The following is a 17093-nucleotide window of genomic DNA, read 5'->3' on the forward strand; positions in this document are numbered from 1 at the left end:
TCTCTACCAGCAGAGAAAGGCGCGCGGAGAATATTGCTTTACCATTGGTCAGTTTACTCAACAGCGTCAATCTGCGCTTTTCATCAATAACCAATCGCAAAATGGTAAACCCAACGACTGCACTTTTTACCGACGTAATTATCTAATATGCTGAAGTTTTGTTTATGCATAAAGTTATTTACTATTGTTATTTATACCTGAATTAACTTCCCCTTTACCATAAACTTACATTACAGATCTATTCTACAAAAATCCCCTTTGTTCATATCCATACTTCTTCGAAATGTTCCCACAATACATCCTGCTACATAACTCGCTAAACAATTATCTTCATATTAATCTTAAACCTCACCTACTCCTCATTCATACTGCTAAAACATACTTATAAATTTTACATACACAAAAAGACATAATAACAGTTTATGAAAATACTAGAACAGTTTATGAAAAACATTCTATTACTTTAGTGCACTCTAGTGGGCACAATCGAAACTAAATCAGTCTCCTATCCAATACTGTCCTCTATCGGTTGATACATAAACTACGTGCGCATCCAGTTTCGAGTCACCATCTGTCACTATCCAGCTCTGAGACACATCTCGCACTTAACCGCCTCCAAGGCAGGATCGGCATAGAGAACTACGCCCCACACCCCTATGATTATAAAATTTTATTCCAAAAATTTTAAAATAATTCTAATATCGGTCCTGATTTAAAATTACAAAATATTTCACAAAAATATTCTCATTCTTATAGACTAAAATCACAAAACTCTTACTTTGAGCTTAGCAGTCTATAACTAAAATCTTTAATTTCTTTTATAATAATCCTTTCTTACTTGAAAACAATTTTTGCAAATCCCTCAAAAACATTCCTAACTTTTTTTAATAATTTTTTACATTTACTTTTTGAGTGTCTTTTTTCAGGCACTGCAGTTGGTGCCCTACTATTTAATAATAGTATTTTGTCCTACCTTAAAGAAAAACTACACATAACTATCGCCTCCTTATCACACATTTTTCCGTGAGTCTTGAGTATGGCACCTTGCATTGTAACGTTCAAAACACACCTCTGTTCTCCACGTATTGGTCCCTCCATGGTTTACATGCATTGCCGTCCCTGAAACCACACTTCCGTCTAAGCCTACTTCCTTTATATACATCCTAATATAGAATTACTTATAGTATAGGATATTACTTACATTTTTTACTTGAATTCAAATGAAAGTAAATTAACACAGTATTCTTTACTCAAATCAGCAAGATCTAATCTATTCAAAAATCTTTTCTAATATTTACTTCTTTTCCCAAAAACTTAATTAATTTAAAGGAACTAGATGCTATTGCAAGCAAAGGTTGTATTAATTTTTTCTGTTTAACTTTAACTCAACTTGAAAATATTTAATCGTAAAACACATTTCCTATAAAACAATTATTTACAAATATTTTTATAGTATATAGTTACCACTTTTTATGTAGTGTCTCTTTTCATCACTTCTTCCTCATAGTTTAACCACTATGTAACAGAAATCAAGAACTGTATTTACAAAATATACATATATTCTCCACATTCATTCATACTCCACCTGTAAAAAATATTCTTCAACTAGACCTCCTTTACTAACTGCCCTTGTCATGTCCGGTTATTCTCATATTTGTACATGTCACTCAGCCTCCAATCACAAACTGACCCCCATCTCTTTCACCACAAAACTTACTGTAACTTACACCTACAAACACACCTTCCCTGATAGAGAAGAATATTACAGAAGATAGATTCAGCTCGGAATGATTAGGGGAGGAAGACTGGCAATACGAAAAGAAAATGAAATACCACTGCCAGTAACTTGAGCACCTGGTGTTCGTCAAACACCTAGCACTGCATAGGTTGCAATGCTCTCTGAGGCCTCCAAGCTTTACTCACATCTACCTCAGGGTCCACCCCCACATCATCTCCATACTCATTGCAGTCCCCCAAATCCTCTGTCCTTCTACAATACCTAACTGGTATACTGGCTACTTCTTCATGGTCACATAGTCTTTTCAAAAAAAATGGCACAACCACGTATTTCCCATTTATTTAAAAAATTATCACACATTCATTAAAATTTAATCTCCCTTTGTAATGGTTAACGAAGTCTACACCAATCAACATTTGTAAACACAGATCAGGAATTATAAGGAAGATATGGAATATTTCCACCCCATTTATTTTGACTGCCAACAGAACTACATGTGTAACAGGTTTTTTCACTTATCCAGTAGCTACAATAATCTGTAACCCCATTACTGCCATGTTCGACAGATTGTTCCTTACCCAAGTATACCAAATTCTGTTAATTGTAGTCTTCACTCATTTTACCAATTTTCAATATAAATTCCAAATCTCAAGTCAAATTAGGATTCCTCCCACTACTTATTCTCACTGTCGTATCGACCTGTTACGAGATTTGCACAATGCAAAATTCGTGTCCAGAACAATCTCACATCCGAAGATCGTCCTGTCACCAGGTCGCCACGTGTAACCTCCCCCTCACTTATCGACCTTAATGATAATAAAAATTAAACAGCGTGTACCTAATGGAAATTTGGGAGAAGCAATCGTCACCGAAGTTAATCTGTCGGTAAAGAGGGAGGAAAGGGTTACATCTAAATGAAAGGAAAAATGCAAATGAAACTGGTTGAAATTAATTTTGAAAAAGGGTAAAGTTAACAAAGAAAGTAAATTTGCGATCGTTATGTTAACAATTAAGTGGCGTTAATTAGATGTTTGAGATTTGGGAAAAATTACGGTCGCCAGTCCTATGGACAACTACAATAATAACTGAAAAAGAAAGGTTATTGCACATATAATTAGCACTAAAAGTGTGGCAACTGAAGGCTGACACGTGTTGTGTGAAAACTGAATATTTGTCAGAAGTAATAAATTTCGCTACACTCTGACTTAATTTAGCGAAAGAATTAATAAAACCGGAAAACTGAAAATTAATTTAGTGACCGAAATTAATAGTGAACTTTGTTTCTGATGTGCTACGAAATTGAATAAAATAAGATTCAATAAAATAAGATTAATCTTGGGCTACCTCAACGATCATTTCAAAAGCTACTTTAGAAATATGAGATTAAACTTTGAACTTGAATTAAATGATTTTGCACAATTAACAATAGTAAAATTTAGTACGTACCAAGCTGAGCTGCAGTCACAGGTGAGCTAAAATATGGTAACAAAACTCGCACTCTTAATTTGTGGTTGTGTAATCTCAATATTGTAGCCAGCTATGAATACCTTAACTGAACTTCGAAATTAAAGCAGTGAAAGCGAATGATATTACTTTAATGCTGGCGTTTGAAATTCAACGACAATCGAGTTCATTTCGGAAAAGGAAGGGACCCTGCTTGGTAATGCAATTGGGACAATGAGCAACAAAGGTTCATGCTAAGTTGGTGTATTTTAGTGATGCTAATGGAATAGTTCTAAAACTTTACGTGCTTTCAGTCTCCCTTCTTCGTTGCTTGAAAGTTTGAAGTCGTCGATCGAGGAGGTGGCGACAATCACTTATGTCGACCGTAGCTGTCGCAGAAGTTGGACGTTGGCGCGCCTTCTTCTGGACCCGGTCACCAGGCGAAACGGGCTCTTGATGTGTGCCAGATAATGTTTCCCGTCCGCGACACAGTGCCAGAAACTATCATAGCAAGTCGAGCGCAATTACATGCTGCCAAACACCGGAAGCGCCCATCAACACACCTGCTCTACCGCCCTACTGCAGCCAGACTCCGCCCTGCCCGCGCTCCACGCGGCAGAGTTAACACTACCAAAGATCCTAAACACTTTGGTCCTCCACACGACCTATCGATGTAATCGTTCGATGGCACAGTTTTCCCTAGTTTAGATTTGTAACACATTTCCAAGGGCAGATGTGGACTCAGACCACAATCTATTGGTTATGATCTGTAGATTAAAACTGAAGAAACTGCAAAAAAGGTGGGATTTAAGGAGATGGGACCTGGATAAACTGAATAAACCAGAGGTTGTACAGAGTTTCAGCGAAAACATAAGGGAACATTTGACAGGAATGGGGGAAAGAAATACAGTAGAAGAAGAACGGGTAGCTCTGAAGGATGAAGTATTGAAGGCAGCAGAGGATCAAGTAGGTAAAAAGACGAGGGTTAGTAGAAATCCTTGGGTAACAGAAGAAATATTGAATTTAATTGATGAAAGAAGAAAGGATAAAAATGCAGTAAATGAAGTAAGCAAAATGGAATACAAACGTCTCAAGAATGAAATCGACAGGAAGTGCAAAATGGCTAAGCAGGGATGGCCAAAGGACAAATGTAAGGATGTAGAGGTGTATCTCACTAGGGGTAAGATAGATACTGCCTACAGGAAGATTAAAGCGACCTTTGGAGATAAGAGAACCACTTGTATGAACATCAAGAGCTCAGATGGAAACCCAGTTCTAAGCAAAGAAGGGAAAGCAGAAAGGTGGAAGGATTATATAGAATGTCTACACAAGGGCGATGTACCTGAGGACAATATTATGGAAATGGAAGAGGATGTAGATGAAGATGAAATGGGAGATACGATACTGCGTGAAGAGCCAGTCTTGACAAAACTCTACCATCTGGTGAGCAAGATGTATGAAACAAGTGAAATACGCTCAGACTTCAAGAAGAATATAATAATTCCAATACCAAAGAAAGCAGCTGTTGACAGATGTGAAAATTACCGAACAAACAGTTTAATAAGCCACAGCATCAAAATACTAACACGAATTCTTTACAGACGAATGGAAAAACTAGTAGAAGCCGACCTCGGGGAAGATCAGTTTGGATTCCGTAGAAATACTGGAACACATGAGGCAATACTGACCTTACGACTTATCTTAGAAGAAAGATTAAGGAAAGGCAAACCTACGTTTCTAGCATTTGTAGACTTAGAGAAAGCTTTTGACAATGTTGACTGGAATACTCTCTTTCAAATTCTGAAGGTGGCAGGGGTAAAATACAGGGAACGAAAGGCTATTTACAATTTGTACAGAAACCAGATGGCAGTTATAAGAGCCGAGGGACATGAAAGGGAAGCAGTGGTTGGGAAGGGAGTAAGACAGGGTTGTTGCTTCTCCCCGATGTTATTCAATATGTATATTAAGCAAGCAGTAAAGGAAACAAAAGAAAAATTCGGAGTAGGTATTAAAATCCATGGAGAAGAAATAAAAACTTTGAGGTTCGCCGATGACATTGTAATTCTGTCAGAGACAGCAAAGGACTTGGAAGAGCAGTTGAATGGAATGGACAGTGTCTTGAAAGGAGGATATGAGATGAACATCAACAAAAGCAAAACCAGGATAATGGAATGTAGTCGAATGAAGTCGGGTGATGCTGAGGGTCTTGGATTAGGGAATGAGACTCTTAAAGTAGTAAATGAGTTTTGCTACTTGGGGACCAAAATAAGTGATGATGGTCGAAGTAGAGAGGATATAAAATGTAGACTGGCTATTTCAAGGAAAGAGTTCTGAGGAAGAGAAATTTATTGACATCGAGTATAGATTTAAGCGTCAGGAAATCGTTTCTGAAAGTATTTATATGGAGTGTAGCCATGTATGGAAGTGAAACGTGGACGACAAATAGTTTGGACAAGAAGAGAATAGATGCTTTCGAAATGTGGTGCTACAGAAGAACGCTGAAGATTGGATGGGTAGATCACATAACTAATGAGGAGGTATTGAATAGAATTGGTGAGAAGAGAAGTTTGTGGCACAACGTGACCAGAAGAAGGGATCTGTTGGTAGGACTTGTTCTGAGGCATCAAGGGATCACCGATTTAGTATTGGAGGGCAGCGTAGAGGGTAAAAATCGTAGAGGGAGACCAAGAGATGAATACACTAAGCAGATTCAGAAGGATGTAGGTTGCAGTAGGTACTGGGAGATGAAGAAGCTTGCACAGGACAGAGTAGCATGGGGAGGTGCATCAAACCAGTCTCAGGACTGAAGACCACGACAACAACAACAACAGTTTTCTCTAGGTATAGGCATGACCCAGCGTAAAAATACAGATGGTATTTACAAAACAAACCCATTATATATATATATATATATATATATATATATATATATATATATATATATATATATATATAGTGAAACAATTACAATATATAAAAACACAGAAATGTCATATCTTCATGTAACAAAATAAGGAAAAAAATTATTGTACAATAGATTGTTGGTTGGTTGGTTTGGGAGATTAAAGGGACCATACTGCTGCGCTCATCGGTCTACAATAGATGGAAATAGGAGGATATGCATTTCCGGCGCGGTAGCGTTCTCGCTTCCCACGTCCAGGTTCCCGGGTTCGATTCCCGGCGTGGTCAGGGATTTTCTCTGCTTCGTGATGGCTGAGTCTTGTGTGCTGTCCTTAGGTTAGTTAGGTTTAAGTAGTTCTAAGTTGTAGGGGCTGATGACTATAGATGTTAAGTCCCATAGTGCTCAGAACCTTTTTTTTTTTTTTTGCCTTTCCTGAGTTACAAGGTTCAGAAGTAGAATTAAAATTGAAGGTGAAACGATAACAATGATACGATTTGCTCATGAAATTGCAATCCTAAGTAAAAGTGAAGAAGAATTACATGATCTGCTGAATGGAATGAACAGTCTAATGAGTATAGAATATGGACTGAGAGTAAATCGAAGAAAGACGAAAGTAATCTGAACTAGCAGAACTGATGGTCACAAAGTAGCTGAAATTAAGGAATTTTGCAACCTAGGCAGCAAATAACTAATGACGGACGGAGCAAGGAGACATCAAAAGCAGACCGGCACCTGCAAAAGGGCGTTCCTAGCTAAGAGAAGTCTACTGCCATCAAACATTGGCCTTAATTCGAAGACGAAATTTCTGGGAATGTACGTTTGGAGCAAAACGAAACATGGATTGTGGGAAAACCGGAACAGACGAGATTCGATGCATTTGAAAAGTGGTGCTGCAGACGCATCTTGAAAATTAGGTGGACTGATAAAGTAAGAAATGTGGACTCCGCGCAGAATCGAAGAGAAAATGAATATGTGATAAACACTTATAAGGAGATGGGGTCAGGACGATAGAACATGTGTTAAGACATGAGGGAATGACTTCCATGGTACTAGAGGGAGCTGTATAGGGCAAAAACTGTAGAGGAATACAGCTACCAAATATATGAGAACGTAGGGGAGAGGACTTCGTGGCAGGCCGCATCATAAAAAGCAGTAGATTGATGACCCAAAAAAAAGAAAGTTCTCTGCACAGTGATACAGGATGATATGAGCAATTATAAATTACTGTGAGTGAGACTTGACAGTTTCGGAGCCGTCAGTAGGCGTAGTGGTTCAGCAATTGCAGACACCTGTCGTGGGTATTCTTTCAAAGTAATATCTGTTGATAATTTCCAATAGTTGCTGGATGACTTGCTTCCGTCGGATAGTCTTCTCTTTTAGTACAGATTGGAAATCCTCACAATCTTGAAATTCCAGAAGGTTAACCGCTGTATTCTTAGTGGTCTGGATTGGATTGTTTGGGGGAGGAAACCAGACAGCGAAGTCATCAGACTCATCGGATTATGGAAGGACGTGTAAGCAAGCTGGCCGTGCCTTTTGAGAGGAACCATCACCGCATTTGCCAGGAGGGATTGAGGGAAACATCGGGAAACCTAAATCAGGATGGCCGGACGCGGGATTGAACCGTCGTCCTACTGAATGCGAGTCCAGTGTGCTAATCACTGCACCACATCGCTCGGTAACATTCTTACTTCCTTGGCGACTTGTGACTGCAGTGTCGGTAGAAGTACCTGACGCGTTTTCCGTATTTTCTCCATTACTTGCTGACACTGTCATCTCTTCTCTGTATGTGTCTTTTCCCCTGTGTTTGACTTTGGTGTCTGGTATGCATATCGTCTTTAGCTTTTGGTGATTATTAGCATTCGATTACTGTTCTGTATTGTCGGCCGCAAACTGGTCGCTGAAGATCACAATTGCGTAGGTACACGTCTGCGTGCACACGAAATCACGAGATTTGACTTGCGACGTACGCTTTGGTAAAAACACTTCTGTCAGCAGTCGTAGAACTGAACCCTATGTACTTTTCGATCAATAACACACACACACACACACACACACACACACACATCTTCTATTAAAAACGACTGGGAGAAAGGAAATCCTGTACTGTCGTGTATTGTGGTAACGTGACTTCCTTTTTCTTTCTCGAAGTCGGTTTTAACTACAACAGCCGGGCATACACCATTCTCCCATACATATCGTGTCTTCTTACATACAGTTTTAAATAAAAATTGTCTACACCAGTACGTTGGTTTTATTCCTCGCAGTCGATGTTACAAGAAGTTAAATCTATCGTCCGAAATTTGTTATACTACGCGTTCAGTTTAAAACTGAGCGAAATGATGTTATTTAACCTATTTTTCTAACAGATACAGCAGCTGGCCTCCGTATACTAATGATCCCAACGATTTACCCAATTAATTTAAACACACTAAGATTTCGTGTGGAGGAATAACATGAATACTGAGGGTCGGTCATTCAAATACGTTGGAATTAATTTACGATTATAACATTTTTACCATGTTTGCGCCCTTTCAGTAGCTCCTACCACACAGTGTCGTAAAACAAACTATTCACCATTAGGACATAGACCGTAACTATTAGAAAACAAACGTACACACAACAATGCGCATATAATAGTATAGGTGAGATCTTTTGTTTCTTGCCCGCAGTCGGTTTCTTATACTTGGACAATTGTACATTGCCCTTTCACGAACTGATACTTCAGAAAACCCGTTGATGCTCTTACTAAATATTATCCAAAAATCGAAATCTGTTGTTTTATAACTATATTGAGTAAAAAATTTAAAAAACACAAAATCCTTAAAGAACAGAAACCAAAAACTAAAACAAGGGAGTATTTTACACTCATATTCTTTATGATCTGTTATAATTTTGAATTCCATATCTTCAAATTAGGCCAAGTCGCAACTAGAAGCCTAAATTTACGTTCTCACACAACTACCACGAATACCCAAGATTAGGGAGTATATCCAATTCCCACACATATTTATTATTTGCGAAACATTGCCGGGTTTAGTGCTTTGTAATGATATCAATGCCTCCATCGACCAATAAAATTATTTATTTCATAACTCCACGACTGCATTCGGCCTTCTGCTACATTCAGCTGTAAAGCTTTGAAAATATCGTGCGCCAGCACCTCAAAATTTAATTTTTATCGCTCAAAGTAAACAATAACGTATTTCAAACATTTTTATATCATAGCAAACGTAAAACTCAAGAAACGGTAATTAGTGCTTTATTAGTGTACAATTTTCCATAGTGCACGCTGATTTGTCGACGTATTAAAATGCTCTCTATGGCTACTATCCTTTAGAATTAAATGTTAAATAACAAACGTAAAACTCAAGAAACGGTAATTAGTGCTTTATTAGTGTACAATTTTCCATAGTGCACGCTTATTTGTCGACGTATTAAAATGCTCTCTATGGCTACTATCCTTTAGAATTAAATGTTAAATAACAGATTTGTTAATTTTTTTTCCTAATTTAGTAGGCCTATGTAGTTTAAAGATGCTTCAAGCAGTTGCTCTGTCAATAACTACTCTTACTCTTCGACGTTATCCTCGAATTTTCTCTTTTTCAGAGAACTGAAAGGCTATATTTCTATTTGTTGAAAATCATTCTGCAGACGAGATGGCACAAAATAGTTTTTTTACTTAAGACAGACTATGCCGTCATCTTCAGGTCTGTAAGAAAGTGCATGCACATGGAACATGTCTTATAAATTGAGGTGCAACATTTGATGTAAAAGTTTTACATTGGTATTATAAAATACCGGAAGTGGATCTATACATATAAATACCTTAAAATCTTTTGTTGGAAACCTGTTCATTTTGTATGTGAGTGCAGGCTTTCTCGGCTTATTTCATATATGAAGCCTTCACGGGTTGTGAGCCGAATAGCGTCATCATCTCGTAGCAATGTTTCGATGGAATGCGTCTCCATCATCTTCAGGCGAAGTGTCGGGATATCTGCTTCTGCACTCATCTGTTACTTTCCCCTCTTTGGGGAAGTGTGAAGGGGAGTTTGTAGCCTTTCGGCTTTTACTCCCCTGTGTACGTGTGTGTGTGATTATGTCTGTAGTTTTTTGGTGTCTGTGAAATGTGATGATTGTTCTGTTTGTGTCTGGTACTTGCCTGAGGTTGTCGAGATGAATGGTGTAACATGGGAAGTAACAGAATTAGGGATTGGATACTGGGACCTTCTCTTCGACTTAATCGTCGAAGATCGTCATGGGGAGCTTGTGTTTGTTGCGAGACATGTCATACCGACCTAGGGAGTGGATGAGGGCGTTTCCTGATCTGGAAGAACCCTCATAGAAGGTCCTTTCCAGATCTTGGAAACGCTCTCTTAGAGTGGGATTTCAGCTGCGGCGTGCAGATCATCTATGGGAAATCCAAGAGGTAAATGCAATGCCCTGCTGAGGGCACGGTTCTGCAACCTCTGGAGTTTGTCCAGGTGCTGCTTTGCCGCGTATCCCCAGACAGGGCACGCATATTCCATGACTTCGGTCGCGGGCTGATATCTCTGCCGGACCGCTCTCCGCTTCCCGCCGCCGGCCAATCACGCGACCATGGAACCGCCCGATGCACCTGGACCGACGATCTCCCCTCAATGACGATCTTCCATGGTTAAGACAAAGACAAAATCCCAATATCGAATCCTAAATTCTGGTCCCTCCCACAGTCAATCAATCATCACGCCAACCACAGGCAAGTACCAGACACATACAGCACGTTCATCACATTTCACAGCCACCAAAAAACTACAGATCGGATCACACACACAAGTACACAGAGGAGTAAAGGTCGAGAGGCTACAAACTCCCTTACACACTGCCCTAAAAAGCAGAAAGTATAAGTTGAGATTGAGACGATATCCCGACATTTCGCCTGAAGATGAGGAGATGATTTCCACCGAAACGTTGCTACGAGACGACGACGCTACTCGGCTGACAACCCGTGAAGGCTTCATAAAGGGCACGGCCCATTTCCTCCCCCCCCCCCCCCTCCCTCCCCCTTCCGTATTCCGATTGGACCGACGACCTGGCTGTTTGGTCCCCTCCCCCAAAACAACCACCTACTTCAGAGAGTGGTCTTTTAAAAATGAAAAGAGAATGAAAGAAAAAATATGTTATGCAATGTTGGTGGTTGAATGGTTTTGCCGACATTTTCCATTGCTGTGTCTGCTGTCGTGACGTTCTCGAATTTTAAACCCACAGGTGGGTCGAAAAGTTTAGATTAACGAAGATTAGCAGTCAACGCATATTACGGAATATTTAATCAAAATAACAGACAATACTGTCCTTGGTTGTGACGATGTGTTATACCTAGAATGCAGTGGAAAAGACATCGAAACAAAGGATGTGCTCTTCTACCAGAAAACATTTGTTTCACTCCAAAAACAATATTCCGTGTGTGGATTCCTTATCTGCATTAGAATCTTATGCACAGGTCAGAGTGCAGACGCGCGGCTTCCCTGTTTCAGGAAGCTGCATCGTGCCGTGATGGCAGCCACTGTCAGCCCACGAAGCGGCCGCCTTCGGCTGCTGGTGCCGACCATCTTCGTCGCTCTTCTGCCCGGTGAGTAATGACGCCACTTTGTAGAGACCTCACATCGTTAACTTAATGACATACCAAAAGCTTCAATCGATTATATACCTACAGAATAGCGGTTTCCCGCTTATCGTCGGCGTGTTTTGGGTCTGAAGGTGGCCGCATTCGACCTAAACTAGTCATTACCATGCAAAACGTGCTGTAGAGTGCGCTTTGTTAATAAACTGAGATGCACGAGTATGTGGCGAAACGACTTGTTCCCACTGATGGATAAGTTAATAACTTACATGAATTTGGGTCAAATCTCACAGGAAAATGAAGCAGTAGAGTTCACGAGAAGCTGCTCCCCTGTTCGGTGAATACGTGGCAAACAGAAGTGAATCACAGCCAAGTAAATCATACTAAAACTATCAAAATTTCTGCACGCTTCGCACATAGTGTTTTACGTTTTACTAATACGATAGCTTTAATATTTATTATATTTTGTGTTTCGTTGTAATTATAATTGATACATAGCCTATTGCTTTCCTTTATGTGCATTATGTGCGGTTATTCATGTTGCATTAGATAAATTAGCCAGACTTCTTGTAACTTACAACATCTACGTCTGCATACATTGCAAACCACTGTGATGCACGTCCGGACGGTACCTCGTGTGATACCACAGTTTATGATTTTTGCCCATTCCAATCTCGTTTGTAGAACGGGACGAGCGACCGTTTCAATAGCGCTGCGCGTGCTGTAATTTGTCTTATTCTTGAAATTTTGTGTACACGTTCTCGTCTGATAACTACACGAATCTCGCGATCTCCTGTGAGTCAAACCAACCTGTTCGTTCTGCCCTTCTTTCTACCCTTTCAGTACCCCTTGTTAGTATTATATGGCATGGACCCTGCAAACTTGAACATTATTGTAGAATGGGTCAACAGAAGTGTTGTAAGCAATAGATATTTCCTCAGTTAGACACTTCGGCTTACCCGTAGCATAGTTTCAATGTTTAGTATTTTTTCTCGCCTCTTGTGTTCCAATTGCAATCCCTGCGTCTCTTTTTCTCTTTATTCATTCTTTGCTTCACTTCTGGCTCCGTATCTGCAGTGTCTCACGTACGCATATATGTTGTCTCGCAACCTGTATGTAGCTAGTAAAAACATATTTGGTGGAAACATTTTCTCCGCTAGTATTTGGCTGCCAAAGCAATTCAGATTGTATTGTACAGTTCTTGATCAGCAGGTTCCTACAAAGTGCTGGATTGAATTTCAGTTCCCCTCGGAGTTGCTGATGGAGTGAGAGCATGTGACTCTGTTGGTAAGTACTGTATTTGCCCCTCGGATGGAGACATTAAGCTCAGTGGTGTTCCTCGATGCAATTAGGGGGGAGTAGGTACATTATGATACTAGGATTCATCCTCTATATTCAGTCATCTTCGTCATCATCACTTTTTTTATTCCTGTTGTTGTACCATATCGAAACAGAAAAAAATATTGGCCTTCTGGTAATGTTAGTGGAATAAGAAAGAAGAGAGGATTGAAAAGAGAGCCATGTGATACATCAAGTCTGATTGCTTCACATTTCTATTGTTATCTGATCAACATACAGTAGAACTAACACATTCTACTTTCTGTAGACAGGTAAGACAGAAAACATGAATTTCTCACATGTAGTATAGCTCAACTGTTTTAAAGGATGATTCAGCTGTCCCTACCTCTGAGGTATGCAGCCAACAAAGCATTTAAATATAGTATGCAACTTTTTCATATTTTCTTTCTAGCTACATGTATACTACTTGTCCTACATAAAAAAGTGAAGAGCACCTTTCTGTAGCAAATTCAATGTTGTTACAATTTTATAATGGGATACTTTTTCGATGGAGGCCGCAGTTTTCGAGTTGTTCATGTTTGAAGGTCACTGTTGTAAGTTTTTCTCGAATAATTCGAATATGATGGCCTCTAGCGGAAGCGCATACCAGCAAAAAATTTTAACAACATTGAATTTGCTCCAAAAAGGTGCTCTTCTTTTATCTGTAGGAGTAACAGTTTGCACATGGCGAGTGAGAGAATATAAAAATGTTGCACATGCTATTTGAAAGTGTTGCGGGTTGCATATTGCCGAGCAGTAGGTGCAACTGAATCACACTGTATAGGGAACTCATCGACTGAACACTGCTGCCACTTCTTTAGTTATATCTCATATCTCTAATGTGTATGTCAGTATTTCCCACATAATTTAGGACACAGACAGATACATTATACATAGTGTTCTTCAGCTGGCGTCGCTGTTCATGGCTCAACACGACAATACATGATTGTACAGTTTTGTGGTAAGATGATATACTCATTTTGCAACGTGGGTAAGACAGCCAAGACGCCACGAAAACACCAGCACTTCCATTGCAAACTACATCTACATCTTTATTCTTTGAACCACTGTGAATGAGTCAGAGGATGTTTTTTAATGTATCACATATTGTAATGCATCCGCTAGACGAGACGGTGAGAGCATCCCCAAAACATACTAGTGAGACCAGGGCCAACAACAGTCGAGGGAGATCCAGGGCGCTGTTCCTGCACGTCCGGACAGGTAACTAAAACAGGGATTGTCAACCTGCACTGGAAGCAGACGTTTGTAAATGTAAAGACGGCGATAGCAAATGAACACGTTCACAGGGCCGTCTACAAAATACGTGGACTTACCAGAAGAAGTATGTGAGAAGTATGGCCACGCCTAAGGAGTGGGCTGTGCAGAGCGCAAAGACAGACGTCGACGTGGAAGGAGACTTGACTTGGAGTGTACAAAGGGGATACTTACCAGCGGAATCGATAGTGGAGTCATCGAAGACGCCCTTGGCGAAACTTGTCTTGGTCCTTGCTCCATCACAAAATCAGTAACCCCCCCCCCCCCTCCCCACTCCTCTCCATCCTCCTTGTAGTCTGACCACCACCTGGCAAATGAAGCTCATCAATGTTCAAATGCCAGTTCCATTTTCCTCTTAGCAAACATTTTTTAAAACCCTAGTAACGACCCTCGGGATCTTGTTACTCTTAATACTATTATGTTATTGAATTAGTATTGCTGAAATCTAAAATAATTATGCATAGCTGTGGTCCAAAGAACTTTTGTTTGGAAATAAGATGTTTATAATAAATCTAATCACGTTCTGGTTGCCGGCGATCCCAGGTGCCTTATTTAATAAGCAGATGCCGCTTCCACATGAAAGTTAAAATATTACGAGTGTGTACTAAAAAGTAATGCGTCCGATTTTTTAATGTTAAAACTCTCAAAGCTAGTGAAATAAAACAAATGTTATTAACATTTTACGACTTTATTCTTCATGTCTACATATTTATTTCTCAACATTGTCAACCTGGTGATGAACACGGGGCCGCGCGTGATTAGCCGAGCGGTCTAAGGCGCTGCAGTCACGGACTGTGTGGCTGGTCCCAGCGGAGGTTCGAGTCCTCCCTCGGGCCTGTGTGTGTGTATTTGTCTTTAGGATAATTTCGGTTAAGTAGTGTGTAAGCCCGTGGTTTAGGAGTAGCGTCTTGAATTTATAATCAAAACGTCTTCGGTCCAGGGTTCGATCCGCGTCAGTGCTTAAATTTTGATAAATAATCAGCATTGGCGGCCGAAGACTTCCGGCATAAGAAGTCAGCCTCATTCTGCCAACAGTCTTGTCAAAGAGGGCGGAGGAGCGGATAGAGTTTCAGGGCACTCTCTTGTCCTAGGGGTGGGAAATTGCCCTAAAGGCGAAAGAATCAGCAATGATCAACGACATGAGGATGCAGAAGGCAAGGAAACCACAGCATTAAAGACACGTAACGTGTATCCACAGGACATGTGGCCTGTAGTTGAAGAAGTGTCATGATGATCTCTCCATTGGCAAAAGATTCCGGAATAGTCCCCCATTCGGATCTCCGGCAGGGGACTGCCAAGGGGGAGATTAGCATGAGAAAAAGATTGAATAATCAAAGAATGGATAACGTTCTTCGAGTCGGGGCGTGGAATGTCAGAATCTTGAACGTGGGAGGGAAACTAGAAAATCTGAAAAGGGAAATGCAAATGCTCAATCTGCATATAGTAGGGGTCAGTGAAGTGAAGTGGAAGGAAGACAAGGATTTCTGGTCAGATGAGTATCGGGTAATATCAACAGCAGCAGAAAATGGTATAACAGGTGTAGGATTCGTTATGAATAGGAAGGTAGGGCAGAGGGTGTGTTACTGTGAACAGTTCAGTGACCGCGTTGTTCTAATCAGAATCGACAGCAGACCAGCACCGACAACGATAGTTCAGGTATACATGCCGACGTCGCAAGCTGAAGATGAACAGATAGAGAAAGTGTATGAGGATATTGAAAGGGTAATGCAGTATGTAACGGGGGACGAAAATCTAATAGTCATGGGTGACTGGAATGCAGTTGTAGGGGAAGGAGTAGAAGAAAAGGTTACAGGAGAATATGGGCTTGGGACAAGGAATGAAAGAGGAGAAAGACTAATTGAGTTCTGTAACAAGTTTCAGCTAGTAATAGCGAATCAAGAATCACAAGAGGAGGATATATACTTGGAAAAGGCCGGGAGATACGGGAAGATTTCAATTAGATTACATCATGGTCAGACGAGATTCCTGAATCAGATACTGGATTGTAAGGCGTACCCAGGAGCAGATATAGACTCAGATCACAATATAGTAGTGATGAAGAGTAGGCTGAAGCTCAAAACATTAGTCAGGAAGAATCACCACGCTAAGAAGTGGGATACGGAAGTTCTAAGGAAAGAAGAGATACGTTTGAAGTTCTCTAACGCTATAGATACAGCAATAAGGAATAGCGCAGTAGGCAACTCAGTTGAAGAGGAATGGACATCTCTAAAAAGGGCCATCACAGAAGTTGGGAAGGAAGACATAGGTACAAAGAAGGTAGCTGCGAAGAAACCATGGGTAACAGAAGAAATACTTCAGTTGATTGATGAAAGGAGGAAGTACAAACATGTTCCGGGAAAATAAGGAATACAGAAATACAAGTCACTGAGGAATGAAATAAATAGGAAGTGCAGGGAAGGTAAGACGAAATGGCTGCAGGAAAAATGTGAAGACATCGAAAAAGATATGATTGTCGGAAGGACAGACTCAGCATACAGGAAAGTCAAAACAACCTTTAGTGACATTAAAAGCAACGGTGGTAACATTAAGAGTGCAACGGGAATTCCACTGTTAAATGCAGAGGAGAGAGCAGATAGGTGGAAAGAATAAATTGAAAGCCTCTATGAGGGTAAAGATTTGTCTGATGTCATAGAAGAAGAAACAGGAGTCGATTTAGAAGAGATAGGGGACCCAGTATTAGAATCCGAATTTAAAAGTGCTTTAGAGGACTTACGGTCAAATAAGGCAGAAGGGATAGATAACATTCCATCAGAATTTGTAAAATCATTAGGGGAAGT

At 40.2% G+C, this 17093-nt stretch overlaps 1 protein-coding gene across 1 annotated transcript in view; it reads left to right on the forward strand.

Moving 5' to 3' along the window:
• Positions 1-17093, forward strand: part of LOC126284517 (Down syndrome cell adhesion molecule-like protein Dscam2) — a 698452-nt gene that overhangs the window by 71852 nt on the left and 609507 nt on the right. Inside the window, exon 2 of the mRNA XM_049983513.1 lies at positions 11597-11691. Coding sequence (XP_049839470.1) covers positions 11616-11691 — 76 coding nt within the window. The 5' untranslated portion in view covers positions 11597-11615. The remainder of the gene's footprint in view (positions 1-11596; positions 11692-17093) is intronic.

The sequence above is a fragment of the Schistocerca gregaria genome, chromosome 1 (genome assembly GCF_023897955.1).
Source record: "Schistocerca gregaria isolate iqSchGreg1 chromosome 1, iqSchGreg1.2, whole genome shotgun sequence".
Classification (NCBI taxonomy): Eukaryota; Metazoa; Arthropoda; class Insecta; order Orthoptera; family Acrididae; genus Schistocerca; species Schistocerca gregaria.